At 39.0% G+C, this 26,760-nt stretch overlaps 1 protein-coding gene across 3 annotated transcripts in view; it reads left to right on the plus strand.

The window, feature by feature from the left end:
- Positions 1 to 26,760, plus strand: part of LOC127449248 (histone-lysine N-methyltransferase SETD5-like) — a 70,233-nt gene that overhangs the window by 8,517 nt on the left and 34,956 nt on the right. For all 3 annotated transcript variants that reach the window (XM_051712567.1, XM_051712568.1, XM_051712569.1), the window contains exons 2-3: positions 13,079 to 13,285; positions 22,851 to 22,953. In XM_051712567.1, coding sequence (XP_051568527.1) covers positions 13,215 to 13,285; positions 22,851 to 22,953 — 174 coding nt within the window. In that variant the 5' untranslated portion in view covers positions 13,079 to 13,214. The remainder of the gene's footprint in view (positions 1 to 13,078; positions 13,286 to 22,850; positions 22,954 to 26,760) is intronic.

The following is a 26,760-nucleotide window of genomic DNA, read 5'->3' on the forward strand; positions in this document are numbered from 1 at the left end:
CTTTAACTTCTATCAAGAGATTATGGGAGAAAGATTTAAATTTGGTATTGGAGGAGGGAGTGTGGGCTAGGATTCTAAAAAACATCAAGTCTGCATCTAGAGATGCAAGGGTGCGCCTTATGCAATTCAAGATTTTACATAGATTTTATTGTACCCCCTCTAGATTGTATAGGCTTGGTCTGAAAGACACACCCACCTGCTGGCGATGCCAGTCGGAGGATGGAGACACGGCCCATGTTTTTTGGTGGTGTGTTGAGATCCAGAAATTCTGGTTGAAGTTTCAGAGTTTTGTGTGTGATGTGTTGGGCACTCGGGGTTCGTTTTGCCCCAGATTCTGTGTTTTGGGCGATGGAGCAGACATCGATGTGGGGAATAGACACATAGAGAATTGGGTTCTGACCAGTGTGATGATCGGCAGGCAGATTATTTTGAGGGGTTGGAGGTCGGCTGGGGTACTCCCATTTCTGGAGTGGTGCATGGAGATGGGGAGGGTGGCGGCTTTTGAGGAGATGTCATTTGGAAGATGGGGTGGGGGTCAGTGGAGAGAGAGGTGGAGGTATAAATGTGTGTTATTATTATATATATATATATATATATATATATATATATATATTTGTTTGTTTGCTTTTTTGTGTGTATATACTCATGTGTGACCACAGGGAAGTTTGTTGGGGGTCAGGGCGGGGTTGGGGATTGGGAGGGGGCTTTTGTGGGGTTTAAATGTTGATTCTATGTATATATGTTTTGCTTTATTTACTGTAGGAACCAATAAAAAATATTAATTACAAAATAACCATTCCATACATAAGTGCTTTGCACTGAGACACTGTGGTTTAGTAGGGAAAGAGAATACCCAAATAATGCAATCTATAGGTTCAAACATACAGCCATACATGTCAGAGAACCTCTTGAATATGTCACACCAAAAATGATACAGTTTTTGCCATGTCCAGAAAAGGTGGGTCAGAGAGCCTTCAGCAGATTTACATCAGTCACACAAAGAAGAGATGGTGGGAAAGATTCTATGCAATTTCGTTTTTAAATAATGAAGTCTATGCATCACCTTGAATTGGATTAATTGATGCCTGGCATTAAAGGTGCACTCAGTAATTCTAATCAAATTCAAATATCTCCTCACAGTTTGCTAGCTGTCCGTTCTGTGGGTGGGCTGAAAAAAAATCTAGTATTTGTACACAGCCCTGGCTCTGTAAATGGGACAAAAACAAAGTGGATCAGATCGATCCACATAACACTACTCCAGCCAGTCAGCATCAGGGGGTGGTTCTTGCGCGTGCACAGGATGGGGGGTGGGGGCAGAGCGAGAGGGAAATTCATTAGAAGAGCGACGGCAAATCTGGCTGATGCAAACTTTCTAAACTCCAAGGAGGACAAATGGCTGAGAAACAGACTAAGAGAAAAAGGTCAGATGGATATAAACTAAAAAAGAAGGATTATGATAAATCAAGGTCAAGCTTCCAAAGAAGCACTGAAGGGAGGGGTGTGTTTGTTTTGGCAGTTGAGTTCAAATATCAACAGAGTTTCTCAGGAATCTCTGAGTGCACCTTTATAGAACAAGATTGGATTCTGCCAAGGCTCATCATCCCCAATCGACCCAGTTCCTCCTCCCAAGCATTTTTTAGAGAGTGCGTGGCATAATTCATTTTTTCGGAAAATACACTTACAAAGTCTGAAACCAAGTTTTTGGAGTCAGGTGGGCCCAACAAAAGCTTATAAATCCAAGAAATGTGTTTTGGGAAGAGAAAACTTGTTAAAATGCTAAATGTTTATTAATATACAAATCTTTCAAAGTGACTATACCTTTTAGCCAACAACTGTCAAAAGTCACATCTGAAAGGGATGGGGGGGATTCGTGATTGCTATATACTGGGGTATGAATAGAAGTGTCAGGCAGTCTACAGCCCTTCTTAATTTCCTGTCATATTTTCTAGCTGTTCATAATGATTAAGTTGTCCACCTTAATGGTTGCAGGCAATCCGGGTGTTGAAAAAAGGAGTGCTGGAAGTGAGCTGTTTTTGACATCATTCTTTTCAGTGGCAACCCAGGGGGGAGTATCGGTAGAGATTTCCATTCTGTAATCTTCCTGCCAGTAGACAAGGGCCCTTGCATTCACTGCCCAGTGATAATGCAAGAAGCATGGGAGCCCTACTCCACCTTTCTCTCTTGGCTTATGTAAATGTATTTTTGATATTCTGTGAGCTTTAAGGCCCCAGCTAAAAGGCATGATTACTGAGTCTAATGACTTGGAAAAAAGTCCTCGTCAGAAAGATGTGTAGGTTTTGAAAGAGGTACAAGAATCTGGGCAGAGAGACCATTTTGATGGCATTTATATGACCCACCATAGAAAGCGGAAGGGTCCTCCCTTTGTCAGTATCCCCCTTCAGTTCTTCCACTTTCTGAAGAAAATTCAACTTAATAAAATTATTATTTATTTTTTATTTTTTTGGCAGAACTACTCCAAGATACTTCAGTCTATCTGTAATTTTGAAGGGGAGATTGTGCAGAAATTCAGTGTTAAGATCAGCACTCAAGGGCATAAATTCACTCTTCTGCCAATTAATTGTATAACCAGAGACTTCACCAAAAGACTTTATAAGATCTAGCAAAATGGGGACAGACTGCTCAGGATGTGATAAGAAGAGAACAACGTCATCTGCATATAGGGAGATGTGATAGTCTACGTTCCGTAATCATATAGGTTCAATAGTTGGATGATTCCTAATACTAATTACGAGGGGCTCGATAGCAACTGCAAAAAGCAGCGGGCTGAGGGGACAGCCCTGGTGTGTCTTATGATGTAATGAAAATTATTTTGATCTTCCCTGGTTTGTGAGGATGGAGGAAGTTGGGTGAGCATACAATGTTGTAATCCACGACACAAAATGACTACCAAACCCAAATTCCTCTAACACCATCACCATATAAGCCCATTCCAGCCTGTCAAATGCCTTCTCCACATCTAAGCAAAGAGCAGTCACCTTAGAACCTTTCTTATACTTATGATACATTATGTTCATTAATCTTCTAATGTTAAAAAATGAAAATCTATTAGGGACAAAGCCTGTTTGGTCAGTCTGGACAATAGATGAAATGTATTTATTTAATCTGTTTGCTAATAACTTCATAAAGATTTTCATGTCAGAGTTCAATAATGCAATAGGACGAAAAGATGAAGGCTCTGTCTCGTCCCTACCCTCTTTTAGTATTAATGAAATATTGGCTTCATATAGTGTGTCAGGACATTTTCGGATTACGAATGAATAAGTAAACATCCTCAACAGAAGGGGAGCCAACTTCCCTGAATGCTTTTTATACAGTTCAGTACCAAAACCACCTGGGCCCGCTGTCTTGCCATTGGGAAAGGATTTTATAGCATCGAAAGTTTCTGGAATAGTGATGTCAGAGTTTAAGGCCCCTCGGGCAGCATCGCTCAATTTAGGGAGATTCAGACGTCCCAGCCAATCAGAAATGTCCCGTTTTGCCTTCGACATTTATAATTGTTCATAATATACTCTAAAGCAATCATTTATACCCTTAGGATCAATAAATATGTCCTCAGATTTTGATCTGATTTTGTGTGTAGCTCTTCTAGCATGTAAGCCTCTCGAGCCAGTAATTTATGGGGCTTCTCCCCCAGCTCGAATTTTTTTTAGTCTTAGTCTTATCTTTAACAGTTGATCCCATACCTGGCCAGATAAAATGGTGTTATATTCATACTTCAGTTTAAGAATATTCTGTAAGATGGAAGGGCTGGAGGAAACTCAATAGGTGGGTTCCAATTGAGATAATTCACTTTCTAAGAGGCGCTTACGCCTTTCTTTTTTTTTTATCAAAGATTCAAAAGAAATTATATGTCCCCTAATCACAGTCTTAAAAGTTTCCCACAAAGTGGAGTCTGTGACATCCGAGTCATCATTGTTATCCAGGAATTCCGAAATCTTGATTGGCAGAATGATGCGCCAGAGAGCAGGGAAGGACAAAAGTGCCAATTATACTTCTGCTTCTTATGGTTAAGGTCGAGAACCAGTGAGGTCGGAGAATGATCAGAAATTAAAATATTGTGATAATTTGAAGTGATAACATTTGATATCAGTTTAGAGTCAAGTAAGAAATAATCTATTCTTGAAAAAGACTTGTGCCTTTGTGAGAAAAAAAGAGTAGTCTTTGTCCATGGGATACTTCAGTCATATAATATCAACCAGATTCGTGGAAGTCATTAGGTTATTTTAAACTGTGAAGGCAGAAGGAAGTTGGCTTATTTGGGCCAACTTGTCCAAAAAATTATCAAGCACACAGTTGAAATCACCACCTATAAACATGTGTATTAGAGAGTTCAGGCAGTAAATTAAATATCTTACTAAAGAAAGTTAGGTCATCAAAGTTTGGGCCGTATACATTGAGGAGTGTAACATGAAATTAGTATATGTATCCAGTTACCAAGATATATTGGCCGTTTGGATCGCTCACAGTGGAAACATGTCTAAATGGAACAGTTTTGCGGGATCAGGATCACCACTCTTCGTGCTTTACTGGAGAACGTGGACTGAAAGATCTGGCCGACCCAGCTGCATCTAAGCAACTTCGCTTTTGTGGGTTTAATATGTGTCTCCTGCAAGTACATGACATCAGCAGACAGATATTTTAAATGGGAAAACACTTTAGCTCGTTTGAGCACATAATCCAGGCCACGCACATTCCAGCTGGTAAAAGTAATGCCGCCACCCCTTGGAGGTAAACTTGGATGCATACCGAGTTTGAAAAGTGCCAATGTAAACACATGACGCCCTTGTAGAACACTGATAAGAGTAAAAGTAAAACATAAAGAAGAATATTAAGAGAATTACCCCCTCCCCCCTTTTTATCTCTATAAAATATTTTGCCACATATATAATGTATCCTCAGTAAACAAGATTGGTGGGCAGACATTGTTTCTGAAAAGATCAAATATTTTATTTCATGACCTGTTTTCCCATATTTGAGTTTTAAACTAAAACTGATAGATCATGTTGAACTAGTTAAAGAAAAAATATCTTGCATTTAAAAAAAAAAGTTGGGCACACCTGGAGAAGCCAATCTCTGTCAGCTTGAATTATATAATTTTTTATATTATAGATCAGCTTTGGGTGTCTGTTGGCTTTAGATATTGTTTGCACAATTGTTTTGTTGTTGTTATTCAATGTAAAATATGTCAAAACTTGACTACACCATGACAACTTTATGCAGTCTGACTTATTTCCGATTATTCGATTAATCATCAGAATAATCATTAGATTACTCGATTACCAAAATAATCGATAGTGACAGCCCTACATGCGCAGATCATTTTTTTGCTCAAACCGCTATATAATATTGGCATATTTACATTTACCGTGAAGACAGTGGTCAGATTACTGTCAAGGTTTTTTTGTCTTCTCTAACAAACACTGAATGGATTTGTTTTCTTGCCACAGTTTCCTTTAGCTTGTTCATTCGGGGCCTTAAGAGATTAAGCCATGATTTTCCAAAAAGCTACTTTGAAACAATGTGTATTTAAATAATGCTATATAAATAAAATTGACTTAAATGTAGACAAACTAATTTTTCTCAAGAAAAAACTTGACCATTATGAGCTTGTGAGTTTTTCTTCAGTTTTTCAGTCTTTTGTTAAATGCATTTCTGTTGTTTAAGTTACTGTATTATAGAGCTCTGGTTAGAGCGAAACATTTGTGGGTACTTTTATTTTTTTAAATCGTATGATATTGTAAGGCTACTGTATCGTATTGTATATCGAGAAATTTGTACATCAATACATGATTAATTTGGACAGGTACAGGTGCAGTGGTGATGAAAGCCTATACAGTATGTGGAGATGGTTTGGGCTTTTATGCATATTACTAACTGCAGCCATGCGCACCTTTTATTTAGAATAATACGGATTCATTAACATTTGAAGAAGAATAAGAACATATTCATGTGCGTACACACCTTTTGTGAATGAGACCCATCGAGGGGTTTCATTTTAATGTAGCGCTGAGTGGTTTCCCTTACAAAATGTCTAGAGTTGCCACAAACTTGTCACAAATTCGCCACTCATTAATTTTCATATGCAAATGAGCTTTGCAAACGCTTCATTGTCGCCAAAGATTTGCTGCAGGTTCACCACTTCCGGTGAAGAGCTGAAAAACAAGCTCATTTGCATGTGAAAATAATGAGTGGCGAATTTGCGGTAAGTTTGCAGCAACTCTTTAAAATTTTTAAAGAACACTGGCTCTTGACAAGACAATCAGCAGCTTTTCCGTGTAAAATTATGGTGCTAGTAATGTTTACTTAGTTTAGTTTTGATATGTCAAACTGTTGGAAATATACTGTAAGAAATCGCAATTATATGGTTTCACAATTAACCACTATCAAAAATGTCAGGGTTAATTTAACCGTAAGAATGTAGAATCTACGGTAAAAAATCGCGAAAAGTTTCATTTACACATGGCAAAAATATTTTATATAATATATACATATGTAATATAGTTATAGAGTTTTTTGGTTTATCTCTTGCGCTTGTGTGTTGCTATGGTTACGGACAGTGTCCACACGATGTTTGGCCAGGTGTCGCGGACTGAACATGAACTTTCAATCGGCTGTTTGGGAGCATTTGAATGACTGAGGGTTACTGAAGATGACGGAAGTAATACAGACAGTCACAGTAGTCACACATCCTACAAATGGGACAAGACGTTCCACTCATCATCCAAGAACAAACTAGTGAGTTTAATATTTTTTTGCTGTGGTACTTTTAAAAGGATGAATTGAGAGATGCAACTTTTTGTAATGTTTAAGTGTGCTGATGATGTGTGGTGCATTTGTGTGTAGTTACTATCAGCTTAGTAAACTTGCATAAAGTTGCATCATAAATAGGGGTGGGATGATATAGTTCTCATGATTCGGTTCGATATACGATATGAGGTTCACGATTAGATATTATCTCGATTCAATATGATAACACTTAAATGACAAATTATGGCAAAAAAGTGTATTTTTTTAAAATGCTTACGCAAAATGCACATTATAATTTCTCATCAAAATAAAGTTCTTAAATACACAATTTAAATAACCCTTCAGAAATAGTGGAATACATTCAGACTGATCAGGTGCAGAACAAGCAATAGAACTGAACAGAACCAGTCCTGAAAAATAGGGATGGAACGATACCATTTTTTCTCTTCCCGATCCGATACCAGTGTTGTTTTTTCTTAATGAGTTTAGAACATCTATTATTCACTGTGTGGAACTGATTGGGAGTACTCTTTGTGTAAAGAAACAAAAACCTCTAACAATACATTATTTCATTATATAATAGGAAAATGTAAACAATTACATAAGAGCATGTGCAAAACGTTAATGTTAACTAGACTGCAGGATGCAGCAGCAAAAATAACTAATTCCTGTGAAAGTCTTCAGTAGAAAAGAAGCCAGTTCTCTTTACACATTTTAACTTGTATCTGGACATGTAAATTGTTTCAGATCTCTCTCTCTCTCTCTCGCTCGCTCTGTTATTTATTTATTTAATTACAGTTTTATTAGTATATCAATCCTCTTTTCAATCACACAGTAATTTTTGGGACCCAATTTGTTTTTATTGTAATTTCTAATAATAATAATAATTTTGCTATACATTCGTAATACTTTTCAGTTGTAATTTCTTAAGGCTTTTATTTTGAAAGTCCGGCGCTGAGCGCTCCAGGAAGTCTGTGTTTGAGTGTTTGTTTGTAGGCTAATTCACAGTAATACGCTTCTCATTCAACATCTGGTAAAATGCTTGTCTGGTGCCGTTCTCAATGCGTGTTATAGGCGGACGAACTATTGATCATCTACATTTGAGATGGAGTTTGTGTGGAGCGACCACATATTGCACTGAGCAGCGCATCACGAGCCTCTGCGTGTGTTTATGTGTGTGTGTCGACAGAGTGGTGCTCGTTCAGTAAAGTGTGGCGCCAGAGACTACTAAGCTGTGCATGCTGACTGTATATTTATTATTAAACACAGCCTTTTGCAATTCACAAAGCTTTTGAATGACTGTAAGCGCCTGAATAAATTGCACGAGTTATATGGACTACTTTAATGGTGATTTGAAGGTTATTTATGTAATTCTTTGAGCTTGACCATAACGTCAATGATCAACATGCAGTATTGGATTTGGATCGGGCTCATCAGACCGATACCCGATCTGGGTAAAAACGTCAGTATCGGACCCAGTACCGATCCAGGTATCAGATTGGTGCCAGCGCTACCGAAACAGTATGTGAAAATGTTTAATTTTAATTATTTGTTTGTCTTGATTTTTATAGAATCACATTTTATCTTTTTAAAAATTCTACATTCTATTAGGGCTGGGCGATATGGACCAAAAATCATATCTCAGTATTTTCAGGCTGAATGGCGATACACGATATATATCTTGGTATTTTCTATGAAGTGGACTAAATGTTGGGTTGTAAGTCAAAGCCACATGTGAGATGGTAAATGAAGCTTGAAACACGCTTTGTTTCGGGGCAGAGGACTTCTCGGGCCGGGGTTGCAGCAGCAGCACAAAGTTTAACACATACTGCAGTTTATGGCGCTGTTGTAAATGGTGGAAGAGATTTGAAGTGCTTTCACTTTTGGATGAAACCTGTTTATGGTATTCTCTACAGATGACATGGTTTTGCAGCTCATCTGATCATTTAAATCGGAGCCATCTCCAAATAACTGAACCATTGTTTTTCTTTTTCCTAACCAGTGGTGCGTCTCAATCAGTTCCCTAGTTCAGTAGTCAGGGCACTGATCAGTGAGTCAGCCATTTTTAGGTCTCAACTGCAAAATCATTCCAGTGCACTGAAATGTTTGCTCCCTAAAAAATATCCCACAAACCAGGGAGCATCATTGCTCACTATATTCCCTTACTGGAAATGTCCTCATCTCTTCTGAAGTTTCTCAAGTCGTTAGAAGACGAGCACAAGTGTAAAACTAAGTCCAAGCATTTTTCTCTTAAAAAGAGATGTTGTTTGTAATGTCTTTCATTCATAATTACTATGAAAGTGAAACAATCTTTTAAATATTTAAGTTGTTAAAAGAAGGTTTAAAATACATTTCTGTATATTTTTATTTCTTTTTGCCATTTATCAGTTATAGCACCACTACATTTTCTTCAACGAAAATTAATGATAGTTTCATTTACACAGCGATGGTGCTGATTAATAACAGCTGCGCTGCAATTCGCGAGCTTGTCAACTAGAGGTCGACCGATAGTGGATTTTGCAGATACCGATAACTAAGGTGGTGGGATAGACAGATAACCGATTAATCAGCCGATAGTTTTTAAAACTGATTCATAGAATGTCAAAAAATTGTCTTAATATGGTGGACACAGACAAAGTGTCCTAAATGAATAAAATCCCAGATGTAGTTTACTGTGCAACCCAAATCCCCAAAATAACCAGAAAAAAAGATTTGGTAAATAATGTGGGACTTTAAGTATAAACAAGCCCGAAACACACTTGGGACTCTTATTTTGAAATGAAAAAATTATGAAAAAAACTCTCTGCAACTGTCACCATAGATTGTTGCGAATAACGATAGTTCCAAAAAGCAACTATCGGCACCGATTAATCGGTAAAACCGATATATTGGTCTACCTCTATCGTTAACGTGTTGCGGGTGATTGAGTAATAAGTGTCCCAATGTTCAATGGATCAGTACTCTTTACCAGTGCCCTAATTCGTGTTCATGATATACTGATTCATGACATAGGGAGCTAGGGAGTTGATTGAGACATAGGGTGAGTCTTCTTCGGCAGTGTGGACAGGTGTCATGGCACTGTGTCTCCCTCCATGTTGCAGGAGAACTTGTGAGCGAGTGGGGCCGGGTTTGTGTGCAGAAACAGAGGGAGAGTGGGGGCGGGGTTTGCGTGCAGACGCAGAGGGGGAGAGTGGGCGGGGTTTGCATGCAGAGGGAGAGTGGGGGCGGGGTTTGCGTGCAGATGCAGAGGGGGAGAGTGGGCGGGGTTTGCGTGCACACGCAGAGGGAGAGTGAGGGTGGAGTTGTGTGGAGAGTCTGGTACGGCTTTATGCAAGACACTGGTTATTAGGGCTGCCCCCTGATTGTCGACCAAAGGTTAGTCGATGAGAAGAGTCTTGGTCGACCAAGTTTTGATTGGTCAGTTGGTCGCAGAAAAAACGCCACAGGAAACCGACGAACACCGGTATTACCGCTGGTTGGATGCTAGGTGGTATTATGAGGTAATTTTTGTTAAGCAGGGTTAGGGTTAAACCTACACAATAAAGCAAGACACCTTGATTTCAAACTTTGGCCTTTATTTTTTATTTATTTTAACTAAAAATTCAAATGAAACTGGAAAAATATAAGTGCAATTGTGTTGTTCAACTTTTTGAAAGATGGTTTTACAACAGTTGTGAACATCTCTCTGGCAAAGAACCTACTTCATCTGTGCCTTCTCTACTGGTCGGGCATTTCAGAGAAAATGGCAGACGTGGCTCTCGTGGAGAGTACGTCGCGCGAGGTTTCCGGCCAGAGAATGTGGGCGGAGAGACTGGTTAATGGCGTCTGCCCGTTTAACGCGTGTCTCCACTGGTACGATAACTTAAGGACAAAGCTGGGCTCTATCGCCAAGTTATCTGCTCGCCAAATGTGTGTGCGGGTATGTTTGTGAGGGGTCGTGTGTGTGTGGTTAGTACGAGAGATAGAGAACAGAGTGACGGCACCGAAGCCAGTTTTAGCGATCATGGGAGAGAAGGCAACTGTTATTTTATCACTCAGAGATGCGGTTTACGGCTCGTAATCCATCCGCCGCGGTCGTTGGTTCTTTAATGGATAAACTCAGTGTGCCGGTCTCTCCTGCTATGGCGGAAATGCACAAACAGCCCAACGTGGTTGGACGACAACACAGCAAATCAGGTACGTACGTTACTTCCTTAGGTGACGAGGCTACACCTGGGAGCAGCAGGGCTGCAACTAGACACGGCACATACTGTCGCTGGAAGCAAAGCTTAAAAGGAATTTCCGGTTTTATACTCTCGATGATGTCATGGTTGAGGGACGCGTTCTGTCGTGCGTTTCATCCAATAGGAGTTGAGAGTTCGATCCTTCAGAATTTCACACATAGGTGTAAAGTGAGCAAGGCTTGATGGGATCTGTAGTCTGTTTTGGACTCCTTTTGTTTGATTTTGGCGCCGTTGTTGTGGCAGTCAGGCTTCTAGTGTTCCTACAGGCCGCAGTCAGGCTTTATGACTGTATGTAGGCCTGCCTTTGTCTCCTATCTGAGCACATGAGGCCCAACACCATATCATCCCGACCTAAATCTACGCCGACGGCATGAACATTATAACAATGTTTCACAGGCTTTTGCGGTCTTGCATTGCATGGTTATGATGTTGTAGAATTTCCATTTAATTTTTTAAGAACTAATGAAAAGAAACCCACAAACACTTCGCCAAGCGACAACCAGCGCACCTCCATTAAAAATTCTCCGTCAGAAGTAGAATACTGCATGTTTGGTATGCTTCATCCTCACACAGCTGTGCAAAGAGGCTCTGGTTGGTAGAGGGACATTTCATGAAGTTTTGTTACGGTTACCAGGGTGTCAAGGACGTTGAGTTAGATAAAGACAGCGATATGCTGGTGTTTACTGATATTGTGCATTTTATGGACGTTACAATCGTCTTATTTGAAAGGAGTGAATATTTATAAAAAAATAAAAAAAATAAATCAATTAAAGGTGCTTTATGTAAGATTGACCACAAGCATTTGAAATGGGTTCTGCAGTCCAAATTCAAAATATTGGAGAGTTGTCTGCCCCCCCCCAGACTTGAAGCTCATGCGGGTCGCCAGAATTAGCCAACTCAGCATCCGTTTTAAAGGATTTCTGGGCTTTAAGCTGTCTCCATCTTCCAAAGGCATCTCCAGTATTTTTCCTTGTTTTACTATGCCTCTGGTCATGGTGGTTTTAGATGGATGGCGAGGCTTTTTAGGTCGGGTGGAATCTGTTATCTCTGATCCAGTTTGTTTGCTGGCTTCCATGGCTGCAGCACGCAGTGTTTGCCTGCAAACTTGTTCAAATCTGGCAACCTGACGGTGTCGAAATACTATTGGTCAGTGGGCAGTGGGCGGGATCACACAGGCCAAAACATAAACAGAAATTCCGGCCCGGAATGGAAACTTCAATGTATACTGGCTGTAGAATTGTTATCGGAGAAGCCAGTATTTCAACTTAGCATGCTTCCTAATTCTCTAATGACATATTATGGTCATTTTAAGATTTAGTACAGTAAAAATATAGCACCTTTAAAATCACAAGGTAAAACATCAAATAATGTGTTGTTGTAGTGCTTCCAATAGAGCAAAGGGTAAACAGAATTTAAAATTAACTCCTTTTTGTTTTTATTAGCATTTTTCATACTGTTCCAGCTTTGTGGAATTGGGGTTGTATTTTAATTGACATTTATGATAGACTAAGTTTAACATTACAATTGACCGGAGTAAAAAAATAAGACATAGTGGACATCTTTACAGTTGATGGCTGTTTTTATTTTATGAACTAGACTGTAGACTATTTTATTGGTCGCTTACCCATTATTCTGCCATGTCCGCTACAAGTATGGTGACCAGCTTCCTTTGTGTTTGGTCAGACAGGTTGTTGGCTTGGTTGTAATCTATAAATATTTCTGAGCCTCCTGGTTTTGAGTGCAGAGCTGCAGAAACCAGCTGCAATAAAGATAATGCAAAGAAACTGCTTAAAGTATCTTAAAATCTTGAGTGATTTTTAAACTAAACTACTAACATTACAAACAAATAAATAATAAGAAAAAGTAAAACAAATATGTTGATTAATAGTTTGATACACTTTGTGTGTGTGTATGTTTGTGTGTTGGTAAAAAAAAAAAACTCATGTTATCTAGAATAATGCTGGTATGTAGTATGTTTAGTGAAATTATGCTTCACTTGATATGGTCATTCTTTATGTATATGATTATAGTACTTAATTCTCTCTCTCTCTCTCTCTCTGTCTGCCTCTATGTGTCTCTCTTTCTAGGTCTCCTGATGTGTGTGACTTGGCACAGCAGCGCCCCATCTGAGGAGTGCTTTGCTGCTGCCGTTAGGAGCCCGTGATTCTCCTCTTCCTTCCCCCTCACCCCCATCCCCTCCCCTGCGTCGCTGTGCTTGACGTCATGAGCATAGTAATTGCACTGGGAGTCACCACACCTGAGACACCTTACACTGATATGGCTGCTGGATCAGAGTAAGTTTGTATAGCCTCATTCACACAGAGATTCCATATACCATGGTCACATGTCAGCATTGATTATTTACAACTTCAATGGTTTTTGTAGTGCAGACTGGAACAATAACAGTAATAACTTTATCTATGGGTCTTTAGATCTGTATGCACAGTCCAGAAATAATCATAGCCACAAAATGTAGAAGGGTTGGCACTCCTAAGAACATGTAATAAATCTCTGTTCTTTGTCATTTTCACATTAATGAGGAAAATCTGGCATCGCAGATGTGAGAGCTCTCTGTTACAAATGTGACGGTGGTAAAAATGGCACTTAAATACATGATGCGTGATTTGGGCTTTGATTGAGTGGTGCCATCTAGTGGGTGTGCAGGGAAGCGCAGCAATATTAGATGATGTTTATCATATTACAATTCAAATCGTCTTGCCGGACAGCGAAAGACGCCTTTGATAGGTCCCAGTTTTCTTCTCTCACCCTCCGTGCAAAACATATCTGAATGTCAAACCATACTTTCCTTATAGGCCTTATGGGTGTTTCAGGTGCATTTCTAATTATCTCCAGGTTGGACTCAGTAATACGGGGCTGATGGACACTAGCGCTCCACAATTGATTTAAAGATGACATTGCATGACTTGATGTTGTATTTTGTGATGTGACGGTTAATCCCGTCTCTGAGGCTCATCAGACCTGATACAGATGATGTTAAGATGAGAGTTTAAGGTAGTTCAGAGGTATTATATTATATTATATTTAGAGCTGTCGAAATTAATACTTTAACAGAATTTAGATTTTTCCATGAGTAATAAAATTAAAATGTGATAAACGCTTTTGCCAATTTCATATTAGATTCTGCCATTTCATTCATTAAACACTGGTTGAAATGCACCCCTGTAGCCCCCGTTTTATGCACGTCAGTGGTGTTCATTGCCAGTGTATAGAACCATTTGTATGTATAATCATAAAACCCTGCAGATACAGTCTGGACATTAGAAAATGTTCAGTCTAGTCTAAGGTTTCCCCCATTTAGATTGTGAAATGAACTTGGGTTATGGATGTAATAAAAATGGGCATGAGTTTTTGGGAGACCACTCTCTGTAAAAACTAATTTAATTTTAGTTAATTTAAATGCACAGTAATAATACTAGCCACACGATGAAGAGTGTTCGGCACTCCTAAGATCATGTAATATTTTATTCATTGTCATTTTCACATTAATGTGAAAAAAATCAGTGTGACAATTTTAAAAGCGGCACTTACAGTTTGTATCCTACATCTTGTGGGAAATCTCTTTAAAATCTGCAAACGTTGACCTCTGAGACATTGGTATGATATCCATTAATGAAGCATTATGGATTGAACTAAGATTGAATTTGCTATATGACCTTGCATGATTAGTAATAAAAGATTACTGAACGGTGTCTGCATTGACTACTTCAGTCAGCGATACACAAGCTAGAGACACCATCTAGCGGCTGTGTGCGGGAAAACGTTGGGTTGTTTGCTGTCCCCCACTTTGCTCTGTAAATTTTCCAGCTTTTTTTTGTGCCTAGCCGATCACACGCAGGTATATTATATTAAATTACATTACATTTTATATTGTTAAATTACCCCAATTCCAAAAATGTTGGAGCAGTGTCCAAAATGGCAATTAAAAACAAGAAGTAGTGATTTGTAAATTTTATTGTAAAATTTAATTCACTCCTTTTAAATCACATGATTGCAACACGCTCCCAAAAAGTTAGGACAGTCGAGTGTTTACCAGTGTGTAACGTCACCATTTCTTCTAATAACACTTATTAAGTATTTGGGCACCGAAGACACAAGCTGTGCAATTGTACAGGACCATTGTTGCTGTATTGTGCGCTTCATAATGCACCACACATTCTCAATTGGAAACAGATCACGACTGCAAACTTTGTATTTCAGCACTTCTCATGGTATTGCCTCCTTAGGACGAATCACTTTTGCTGTAGCAAAGGGTCTGCTAAATAATGAAATGTAAATGTTCGGTGCTAGATATTTTTAAACGTATTTATATATTTAACCGCAATGCCGTGCTATGCTGTGTATAGCTCCATTAATTATAATAGGAGTGCCACTCACTTCCAGCGTTGAAATGTTGAGAGGGGGCGCCCCGTTGGCATGATTTCTCACAGTTCCGATGAAAGTATCCTGTGTCTGGCCTCCTTGTGGAGCAGAGCCTGTTGTCTGGCGGGTCTGTGAAACTTGGATGTCCTCTTTTCAAGTACTGTGGCATTGCACAGTTCCGGTATGATATTGCAGGTCATTTTTAGGCAATATGCAATTGAGGATTTTTTGTATAAAAATTTGTATGTGTGATTGTTGGGGAGGGGTTGAGATTGTATGTGGTGCTTCATGACAAAAAAAAGCATAAATAAAAGGTTGTTTTCCTTGTCAAAATTGTACATCAACAACTAAAGCTTATCAGCAAAACACAACAGAAATGTCCTTCCATTGTAACATGATACAAGTATTATTAGATTGTTTTGTTTGTTATTTTTGGCCAGGGGTCATCCTGAAGTACTCTGATTGTCTGGGCAAAAGTCTGATTTAAATTGGGCAGGGCAGTACAAATAAGGGCTGCTTGATAACCAAAGCAACCAAAAACAGCCAATTACAATTATCTGATAATTGCCTAATTGAACACTTGAACACAGAAGTAAAAAGCCCTTTTCAGATGGGATATGTTTTCTGGACACTGCTGTCATGCCTAAATGACCAATAGGTCAGTGTGTAAATGCAGTGGACACACCCATCTCTGTGATTTTTCAGACATCGCTTATCCCGTGCAAATCGACGGTAAACATTACAAACGTCCGCAGTAATACTTACTTTACTGTGCTGATTAATTTGCAGGAAATATTAAACATGAGCATATACTGGATCTGGGATTGATTATAAGAAGAAATTGATGGAATAACTTGCTAAACACAACAGAGCTGGTGACATTAATGAGCCTAATCCTACATTACACTCTGAATTAAAAATATAGACAATCCGTTCACATTATTTGATCTGTCCCTCCAGAATATTTGTTTTCAGCCCTTACATTCCCGCACTTACATTACATTTTCTCCAATTCATAAAAAAATTACAAGTTTTTTTACCTTTCTAATGATCCTAACCTAAAGAAAACATGCTCGTTTCTTTTTTACATGGGTAAATACAGTAAAAACTCAATAACATAAAATGCTTGAGAAAAACCGGCATCAGTTCCAACACAACAGCAAAGTTTTGAAGCGCTTCTTACTTTTCTGGCGTCTTCTCTTGACCAACATCCACTTTAGACACATGGAGAACTTAAGAAACAGCTAAATAAAGGGCTCAATGGCTGGAAAGTGCTGATTTAAGGGCATTTTACCAACATTTCATTTTGCACAGGGTGGGACGTGTGGGACATGTCCCACCCATTTTTTGCCTTTGGCAATTTTTTCCCCACCACTTTTTGAAATAGCTTTTGTCAGGAAAGTGTCTAACGTAGAGGAAATATCTCCAGTTTTTGAGCTGGAGTTTCCATTTCGTTTGTGTGTATAATAGTAAGTGACAATTCAGCACTGGAGTTTGTTATAATTAGTACTGGTTGCAGCTAATATCAATGACGTTGATTGATAGTTGGCGATGTTCTTGTGCACCAGTTCGCACGCTCAACTACCCGCTCTGCTGTAGAGCAGCTTGTGCTCTTTTCCAGTTAAAGTGCAAAGCAAAATGCAAACAGAAGTGTCCCCACTAAGGGCAGAGTGCGTGTATGCCTCCCCTGGGCACTGGCATAGGGCTGCTAGTATCACTGTGACAACCGCCCAACAACGGTGGTGGAGTGCCATCGGCAGTGAAGTGCGCGTGAACGTAACATCTTATTAAACCTAGGAAACCTGAAATAAATTTGTGAAATAATAGCATACAATCAGTATAGTGAAGTATTAGATCCTTTGAGGCTGTTTTGCCATTCTTTATGTTAGAGATATTCATTATTTCCCTTTTTTAAAGACTTTTCATTAAGGCCTATGCACTGGCCTATTCACAAGGTTTTATTCACCTTGTACAAGTTCAGCTGTGAATTCACTTCATTCTGTAAAGATGTAAGTAGCAATATTATATTTATGTTGTTAATATAGCTTTGTAGAAGTTCCAGGAATAAGGGAGCAGGAGTCGGGGTTGCAGTCCATGTAAATCAACTTTTAATGACTTTTTAGCTTCACGACAGAGTGTTCACTTTGGCGTCACGACAGAGTGTTCACTTTGTTCCTGACTCTCTCTGTCTCTCCGGCGTTCTCAGCAGCCTTTTCAACCCCATCTCCTTCGTCACTGTAATGAGACACAGGTGTTTAGTGTCAATCACCAGGTGATGGCCCTTACCGCTTCCTCTCTCCCCAGTGACAGACACACAACCACGTCCCGCTCCACAAGCTTATTAATGTCATTTATATAGGATGCATTTGAAAAAAGGTGATTAACCCACCACGCGCTTTCATTTATCACGTTCAGCTCTTGATTTCCCGCAGCTCAGGCGCCCCATCTCCTCAAAATACTATGACTGGATCATTTGACAAGGTTTTATTTAGGGCTGCCCCCTAATAGTCAACCAAACGTTGGTCGGTTGGTCGCAGAAAAAAAAAAAAACTCCACAGGAAACCGACGAACACCGGTATTTCCGCTGGTTGGATGCTAGAAAAAATGAAACTGGAAAAAACAAAGTGCAATTAAAATGTGTGTTTTACAACAGTAGTGAAGGGCAACATCTCTTTGGCAATGAACCTACTTCATCTGTGCATTCTCTACTGGACGGGTATTTCGTTATCTGGGAAAATACATCATGTGTGTGAATACATTTCTTTTGTTCCCTCCTTCACATTATATATATATACACTATATTGCCAAAAGTATTCGCTCACCCATCCAAATAATTGAATTCAGGTGTTCCAATCACTTCCATGGCCACAGGTGTATAAAATGAAGCACCTAGGCATGCAGACTGCTTCTACAAACATTTGTGAAAGAATGGGCCGCTCTCAGGAGCTCAGTGAATTCCAGCGTGGTACTGTGATAGGATGCCACCTGTGCAACAAGTCCAGTCGTGAAATTTCCTCGCTACTAAATATTCCACAGTCAACTGTCAGTGGTATTATAACAAAGTGGAAGCGATTGGGAATGACAGCAACTCAGCCACGAAGTGGTAGGCCACGTAAAATGACAGAGCGGGGTCAGTGGATGCTGAGGCACATAGTGCGCAGAGGTTGCCAACTTTCTGCAGAGTCAATCGCTACAGACCTCCAAAGTTCATGTGGCCTTCAGATTAGCTCAAGAACAGTGCGTAGAGAGCTTCATGGAATGGGTTTCCATGGCCGAGCAGCTGCATCCAAGCCATACATCACCAAGTGCAATGCAAAGCGTCGGATGCAGTGGTGTAAAGCACGCCGCCACTGGACTCTAGAGCAGTGGAGACGCGTTCTCTGGAGTGACGAATCACGCTTCTCCATCTGGCAATCTGATGGACGAGTCTGGGTTTGGCGGTTGCCAGGAGAACGGTACTTGTCTGACTGCATTGTGCCAACTGTGAAGTTTGGTGGAGGGGGATTATGGTGTGGGGTTGTTTTTCAGGAGCTGGGCTTGGCCCCTTAGTTCCAGTGAAAGGAACTCTGAATGCTTCAGCATACCAAGAGATTTTGGACAATTCCATGCTCCCAACTTTTTGGGAACAGTTTGGGGAGTGCCCCTTCCTGTTCCAACATGACTGCGCACCAGTGCACAAAGCAAGGTCCATAAAGACATGGATGAGCGAGTTTGGTGTGGAAGAACTTGACTGGCCTGCACAGAGTCCTGACCTCAACCCGATAGAGCACCTTTGGGATGAATTAGAGCGAAGACTGCGAGCCAGGCCTTCTCATCCAACATCAGTGTCTGACCTCACAAATGCGCTTCTGGAAGAATGGTCAAAAATTCCCATAAACACACTCCTAAACCTTGTGGAAAGCCTTCCCAGAAGAGTTGAAGCTGTTATAGCTGCAAAGGGTGGGCCGATGTCATATTAAACCCTATGGATTAAGAATGGGATGTCACTTAAGTTCATATGCGTCTAAAGGCAGATGAGCAAATACTTTTGGCAATATAGTGTATATAGACACTACTGGTCAAAAGTTTTGAAACACTCATTCTTTATGTAATTTTTTTTTTCTTCACATTTTAGAATAATAGTAAAGTCATCAAAATTATGGAGTATATAGGTTATAAAGTAATGTCTGAGGTCATTTACAGCACTCGTAGACGATACTGTTCTTGCAAAAAAAATAAAAATTCAGAAGACAGAAACAAAGAAAGAGTGAGAACCTTTTACATGCGTGTGTTCCACGAGACTGCACGCCTCTGTATCAGCATGTCATACATGCACATAGATGGCTTTTCTGTCATCTGTTCTTAATAATATAATAAAGTGAGTTTCTTCAAGCACATGTTTGTGTGTCTACGGGTAAATTATTTGTAGTATTTGATAATAATAATAGCCTAATAATAATAATAATAACTGTATACATGTGAAAACGAGCCAAATATCGTCTTGACATCATCAAAGGCATCAGCTATTGATCACTCTGAGCATCATCGATCCCCGAGATCATCGTCTGTCGGCACAATCCTAATGTGCATTTCTCTCTATAAATTAATGAAATGTTCAGACAGTCTCCTTGCTGGTTTTTCGGACACATTCAGAATCATTACCGCTTTTGCCGGTGTCGCTGCGGCTCACTTCGTGCGTGCACTTGTAAAATGTGTATTTTAAAGGCTCATTATTACGGTTTAGTATTTCTCTGTAATGTAGAACAGTGTTAGCAATGTTACTGATAACATTCTCAGCACTGGAACTCAAACCATTTTCTGATGCCCCCCAAAATATATATATTTAAGTAATTAAATTAATATCATAAACGTGCGACAACTAGTCGACTAATGGCTTAAACTAACGCCTTCAGGTCGACTAGGAAAATCTTTGGTCAGGAGCAGCCCTAGTTTTATTTAACAAGGCTTTTCTGCTTCTAAAATATTGTCAGTGCATTATCTTGCAGTGTTATTCATTTCTCATCATATTTTCATCAGCAGTTGCCTATGTTTTAAGTAGAAATGTCTTATTATCCTCATGATGTGCATATTTCCATGTTGTTGTTAACGGAATAATAATTATAATAAAACAGCTCATACATGTTTGTCAGTAACTTAATTGACAGAACTTGTCAGTGTGGCTGGAAACATCGTAACCCCAGACAGACAGTGATTAAAAACACCTGACATTTGTAAAGCTTTCTGCCAAGTTGGGCTGAACCATTTAATTATTTTCCAGCTGTTTACCGATATTTAGTCGTATTTAATATTCTGATATATAAGTCATCAGTAGAAAAGGGTCTCTCTCTCTTTCTTCCTCACTGCCGTCAGTGCTCACTCTCCCCTGAGTTGATTACACGCACCTGCATATCATTAGTGGCTAATCAAGGACTGCATATATACCCCGCTTTCACACACACTCTTTGTCTGTTCTTATCTATAGTATCTCTGAGACTCCACACCTTTCTACAATGTCAAACATACCTCTTCATTATTGCATGCAAGTATCATAAGACTGTTGTGAGTTATCTGTTCATCGTGTCTATACCCTGTCTGGATATTATTCACCTACTGTTTGCCACTCTGCTCAACTGGATTTACTCATAATGTTTACATCACTGTTTCAATCATCTGTTCAATAAACCCTGCTACTGAGATCATATCTCTGCCTCCGTGAGTCTCTCCGTGACATCTTTAACTTTTAAACCCTTACGATTTTATTCCAGGAAGTCCTGTATGTGTCTGTTTGTAGGAAAGTTCACATTAGTTTAATTTGCTTCTTATTCAAATTCTGGTAAAAATGCACCTCCTGTGCTGTTCTAAATGCATATAAGTGAACCAAACTATTGAGCATCTACATCTGAGATGTTTGTGAGTAGCGCTCAAATATTGCGCACTGCTGTGAAGGCTAAAAATAGGCACGCTTGTGTGTAAACAGAGCAGCGCCATTCAATAACGCGCTGGAGCTGCGCGTGCATTTTATATTGAATTATTAAACACAGCCTTTTGTGATTCACAGAGCTATCGCACATCATCAGGTGGCTTTGAATAAAATGCATGAGTCATATGAACTACTTTAATTGTGTTTTAATGGTTCTTTTATGTCATTTTTTGAGCTTGACAGTAACAAACATGACTAAAACACAGTATCCGATTTGGATCGGGCTCGTTGGACGGATACCCGATCCGTTTAAAAACGTCAGTATCAGAGCCGATACTGATCCAGGTATCAGATCGGTGCATCCCTAAGCTGGAATATTTTTTACCTGACATAAAAGAGGCCTGCTTAAATAAAAACCCATACACACTATTTTAAAAGTTTTTTTTATGGTGTTTCTTATTATATGATATTTTACAAAGAGCTTAATTTTTATTTCGTGTTCAGTTATGCACTTTTTAAAGGATTGAAAGACAATCAACATTTAATTTGTGCACACTTCAATCCTACACTTTTTTTTTACCCTTCGTGTATGTGCATGGAAAATGTCTTCATTTCTGAAATAATCGTACACTTTTTTTAGTGAAAATAAGTTAAGACACATTCTTTGAAAGAGTGAAGAAGGCTCTGGGCTCTGTTTGTGGGACTGTGCAAGGCGTAGCTCAACATACAACAACTTAATTCTGAAAATATAGTGGAAAATGATGTCCCTGCCTGACAATGTCTTTTGGAGTCATTTTAAGAAACAAAAATGTATGAGATTTGTGTTAAACTTTATAGAGGCATGGTTTATTTTTCAGTTATAATTATGCTTGTACTGTATTTACAATTGCTGGTGAAATGTTTGGATTTGGGTAGTTAAAAATATAAGATTTTTGTTTTTCGTTATTGGGATTATATTTTCGGGGTTTTTTTCAAGGTGTAATTATAATTGGGAAAGTTTTTTTGTGTTTCAGTTAATTGGGGGGGTTTGGGGGGAGACGGCGGTTGGAAGAGCAAAGGTACGGTGCTTGAAGCACATGCCGAGGCGGCGTTACAGCGAACAGCAGCAGATCTGCTCAGATCTGCATCGGCTAAGACTCCAATCAGGTTATTCGCAAAATAGCTTTCCGTTTTATTTTTTGGTAATCAACATTATGCCATAAATGCTGTCGATTGAGCTGAACTTGTATTGAACTCAGAATATTCCTTTAAAGGAATTCCTTTCTCTTTTGAATGGAGTACATGGCCCTAGGTGGCACAGAATCTGTTTTCTTTTATAAAAACACATGTAAAAAAAAAATGATCTAAGCCAGAGATGGAAGGGGACACAACTCCACCTCCTTTTCTTTATAGCTTTATCCTTCAGTTGTTGTTCACCCTCTGCCACTGGACCTGTGTGTATGCCCCCTGATCCTCTCCTAACAGTATTTTGACTGGTGCTGTCACACTCCTAAAGCTATTGCATTTTATTATATTTAAAGGAAAAGTTCAAAGATGAAAACTGCTTCTCAAAGATCTCTCTCTCTCTTTCTCTCTCTCAGTCCTGAGTCTGTTGAAGCGAGCCCAGCAGTAAACAAGAAAAAATACTCAAGTCACAACTGTGGGAACACACAGAATCATGGATATCGGGGCCTGCCCTATGCTGTAAGTTGCTTTGATCTTGTTTTATTTTTTGCATAAAACACTGATTAGTGTTCAGTCCTAAGGACCCTTTATGGTTAAAAAAATGTAACCTACGGTTTAACCTCTACACGGTGGCCTACAAAGTTTTTTGCATTTATAGCTCTGAGTTGTTCTGTAAGTACACAGCCAAAACTATGGGTTATTTCTGCATGAATATGCAGAGGAAAGTGCCTTTATTTATCAAATAATTATACATTATTTATTAAATTTTTCACTCAAAGTGCGGAGGCCCTATTGTTCTTCTAAGTATTATTAGGGCCCAAGTGCGGGGGGGATCTGTAGCGCCCTCTTGAAAATGGGCATGAAATGGGGGCTCTGTAGCACCCCAATTTTCTCATATTGCCACCAAAATTGGTACATATATAGTTCTCACCAAGCCGGACAACTTTCATGATTATAGTTATTAGCTCTGCCCAACAGGAAGTCGGCTATGTTGGATTTTCTGAAAATTGCAGGCTCTTAACTTTTAAAATACTCAAATATTTTAAAAAATACTTTTAAAAACTTTTAATATTTTTATCGGAGTCGCCATGGCGAAGCAATACGTTTATGGCTAAAAATGTGAAACAGGTAGTTCCTTTTATCTTCTGCGTGCAGTGTATGATTTTGATGAAAATTCAGCTGTACGTTTTGTAATGGGGGCTCACATTTATGTGGCTATAATTGGTCATAGCGCCACCAACTGGCAGCAGGAAGTAAGGCAGTTTTAACAGACTTTGAAATAGCCCTCTTATGTTTACATGAATTGCTTCAAAATTCTTTAGAATAATTTTAAGACACTGCTGATGCAAAATTGTAAAGGGATATTTGATATCTTAAATACTGTTACCATGGCAGTTTATTGTGCAAGTGAAAGCAGTTTTTAAAGTGAAATAAAAAAGCTATAGTAGTTTACATTTATTATAATGAAAATGTACTGCACAAACTTTAGATTTTTTTATATAAATAAAATATAATAAAAATATCAACTGAAATGTAAAAATACTAGAAAATCAAAGCCAATTCTGTTCCAAATTTTAGGTCGAGTGGCAGTGTGCTCAGACGCAGTACCAGAAATGTCCAATAGAGTACAGCCAAGCTCCATTGGTGAATGATTCCCAAAAGACCACATCTGCACAACTATCTGAGTAAACTCAGCAGAAATTGGCCTAAAAACACATTATGAATTTGAGAGTAATAATTCAAAAAGATCAGTTATATGAAAGCTTTTTCTAAGGACAGGACAAGTCTTTTTTTTATTTATTTATTTTTATTTATAAAAAGCCATAAAAGTGGGACAATACAGTTTTTTGTAATATAAACAAAACTAATGTCTGAAACACCTCTCAAACCACATGTGAAGTGACAACATTTTATTGCACAACATTATATAAGATGATTACAAGTTTAGAAATGTTACAATAACTCCTAAAATAACTGGTTACAATGTAAGTGCTGTTAGCAGTTGGAGCCAGCAACTGTTTTAATTTTCAACAAACATATTATATTTTTTCTGCCATAAATTATACAAGATAATTCCTCTGAATCGCTCGAAATGACAACATGGTTGATGTTGCTTTCTAAACTGAGAAAGGCTAGCCCATGTAACCATGGATACCTCACACTATTGCCTACATGACCTGCCAGTCAAACCATTACTAGAGGTCTATTGGCCAGATTTATCCATGCAAATAGCCAATGCGCAGTTGGTAATACCACGGTGTGTCTGATCTGTGTTGAATGAGAGCTCTGGCTGTGAATCACAGATCAAGGTGTGGGTGGGCTCAAAATACTCTGAAGAGTCCACAGAATAGGGGAGACATCGATTTTGATAGCATAAAAATGAATTGGTATCAGTATTTTATTGAAATTAGATATTTTTTGATTACATAACATAAAAATTGAGGATCAGTCGAGCTTTTTCATCAGTGAACCCTCACGTTAGGCTCATATGAGATGTCAAACACCTCGCCTTGAAAGTAGACGAGAGCAGGCTGGTGCACTCGGGAGGAGTGAAATAAGAGCTGTCAAGTCAGACAGTTCTCACTTCTCATAGTGGATCAGCCGTTACGATATCAAAGGCAGATATCACATGATTCACGTTCAAGTGCTTTGTTGTTAAGAAAGTGGATGCAATTTAAATTCTGTTGCTTGTAAATAAATATGATGAACAAAACACTCAATGTACCTGTTATTTAATTCCCCCATAAGACGTGTCTTTCCATAACTGGCCTTGACTATCATTTAAATGTAATTTCTTAATATAATAATGAAATACACAAGGTCTATTATTTACTTTAAGGCTTTTAAAACTGTGAGAAGATTACACAAGGGTAGAATGAAATGAATAATAATTTAAAAATGAAAATATTTAGGCTGCAAAATAGTCTAATTGAGCCAAGCTTTAGTCTTGGTCTTGGCCACATTTACATGCACGTAAGAAGGCGGGTTATTCCAGGGTTTTTGCAGAAAGCAGTGTTCTGAAATGTCATGTAAATGAGAACACTGATTTCCTTGCGCCGTTTAATGGATTAAGAGAAAGCGGTTTAACACATCTAGGTTTCTCCCGGAGAATATGTTTTATGTGGCCATGTAAACACACAAGCGCCAATCGAACAGGTTTTTGAGGAGTGTGCATGTGCGTGGAAAAGACCGGATCCAAACGTCATAAGATGGAGTGGAAATAATTTTTCTGGAAACATTTCTGGGAGTACAGCGGGAAAAGCACACTCACTATAAACTAAATCCCAGTTTTACTTCTGGCCTTAAGTGCTGAAGCTACATCAAGGCTATGCCGTATGTTCGACACAGATGTATACATCTGCGTTTGAGCTTCACTGTATAAGCTAATAGCATCTCATAAATGCACACTTTATGCACATACAGTTGCAATCAAAATTATTCAACCCCCCCTGACCAGCAATATATTCTGGTGATGTGAATTAAAACACATCAACTAAAACCTCAGTATACAGTCAAAGTAAGTTTTTAATACACATTTGAGTGATTCTGAGAACAAAGAGTTCAGTTTACCCAAATTTTAAAATAAAAAATAACTAATTCTCTCCACAAATGTCATGTCAAAAATATTCAACCCCCAAAGTCAATCATTTGTGGAGCATCCTTTATCCTTAATAACAGCAAATAAATGTTTCAGGTAAGTGTTCTCAGGCTTCAGACACCTCTCTATTAGAATTTTTACACATTTCTCATGAGCAAAAGCTTCCAGCTCATTGACATTCTTTGGTTTCTGTGCTGCCACTGCTTCCTTGAAATCCCAACAAAGGTTTGCAATGGGATTTTAATGATGGACTGAAAGAGCCATTTAAGGACATTCCACGACCTATCCCTGAACCAGATTTTGGACAGCTTGGATGTATCCTTGGTGTTATTGTCTTGCTGGAAAGTCCAGTGATCACCGAGCTTCAATTTACACACTGAAGGCATCACATTTTTCGTGCCAAAATGGCCTGATACCTGAAAGAATCCATGGCGTCAGTCACATAGTCAGGATAGCCGTTTCCTGCAGCCGCAAACACCCCCATAACAGGACTGACCCACCTCCATGCTTGACTGTGGGGATGGTGTCGTTCTTGTCATCACCTTGTCATCTTACTCCAGACGTACTGCTGACACATGGGTGTAAAACTCATTTTCAGTGTCATACATCTATAAAACCTTCTTCCAGGACTCCACAGGTCTTTCCTAATTACTTCTTGAATATTCAAGTCAACATTTCCCTTGGTGAAATTTTGCTTTCTTCCACACCCCAAGAAGGTTGCTGTTGTA

This window comes from Myxocyprinus asiaticus, chromosome 12 (assembly GCF_019703515.2).
Source record: "Myxocyprinus asiaticus isolate MX2 ecotype Aquarium Trade chromosome 12, UBuf_Myxa_2, whole genome shotgun sequence".
Classification (NCBI taxonomy): Eukaryota; Metazoa; Chordata; class Actinopteri; order Cypriniformes; family Catostomidae; genus Myxocyprinus; species Myxocyprinus asiaticus.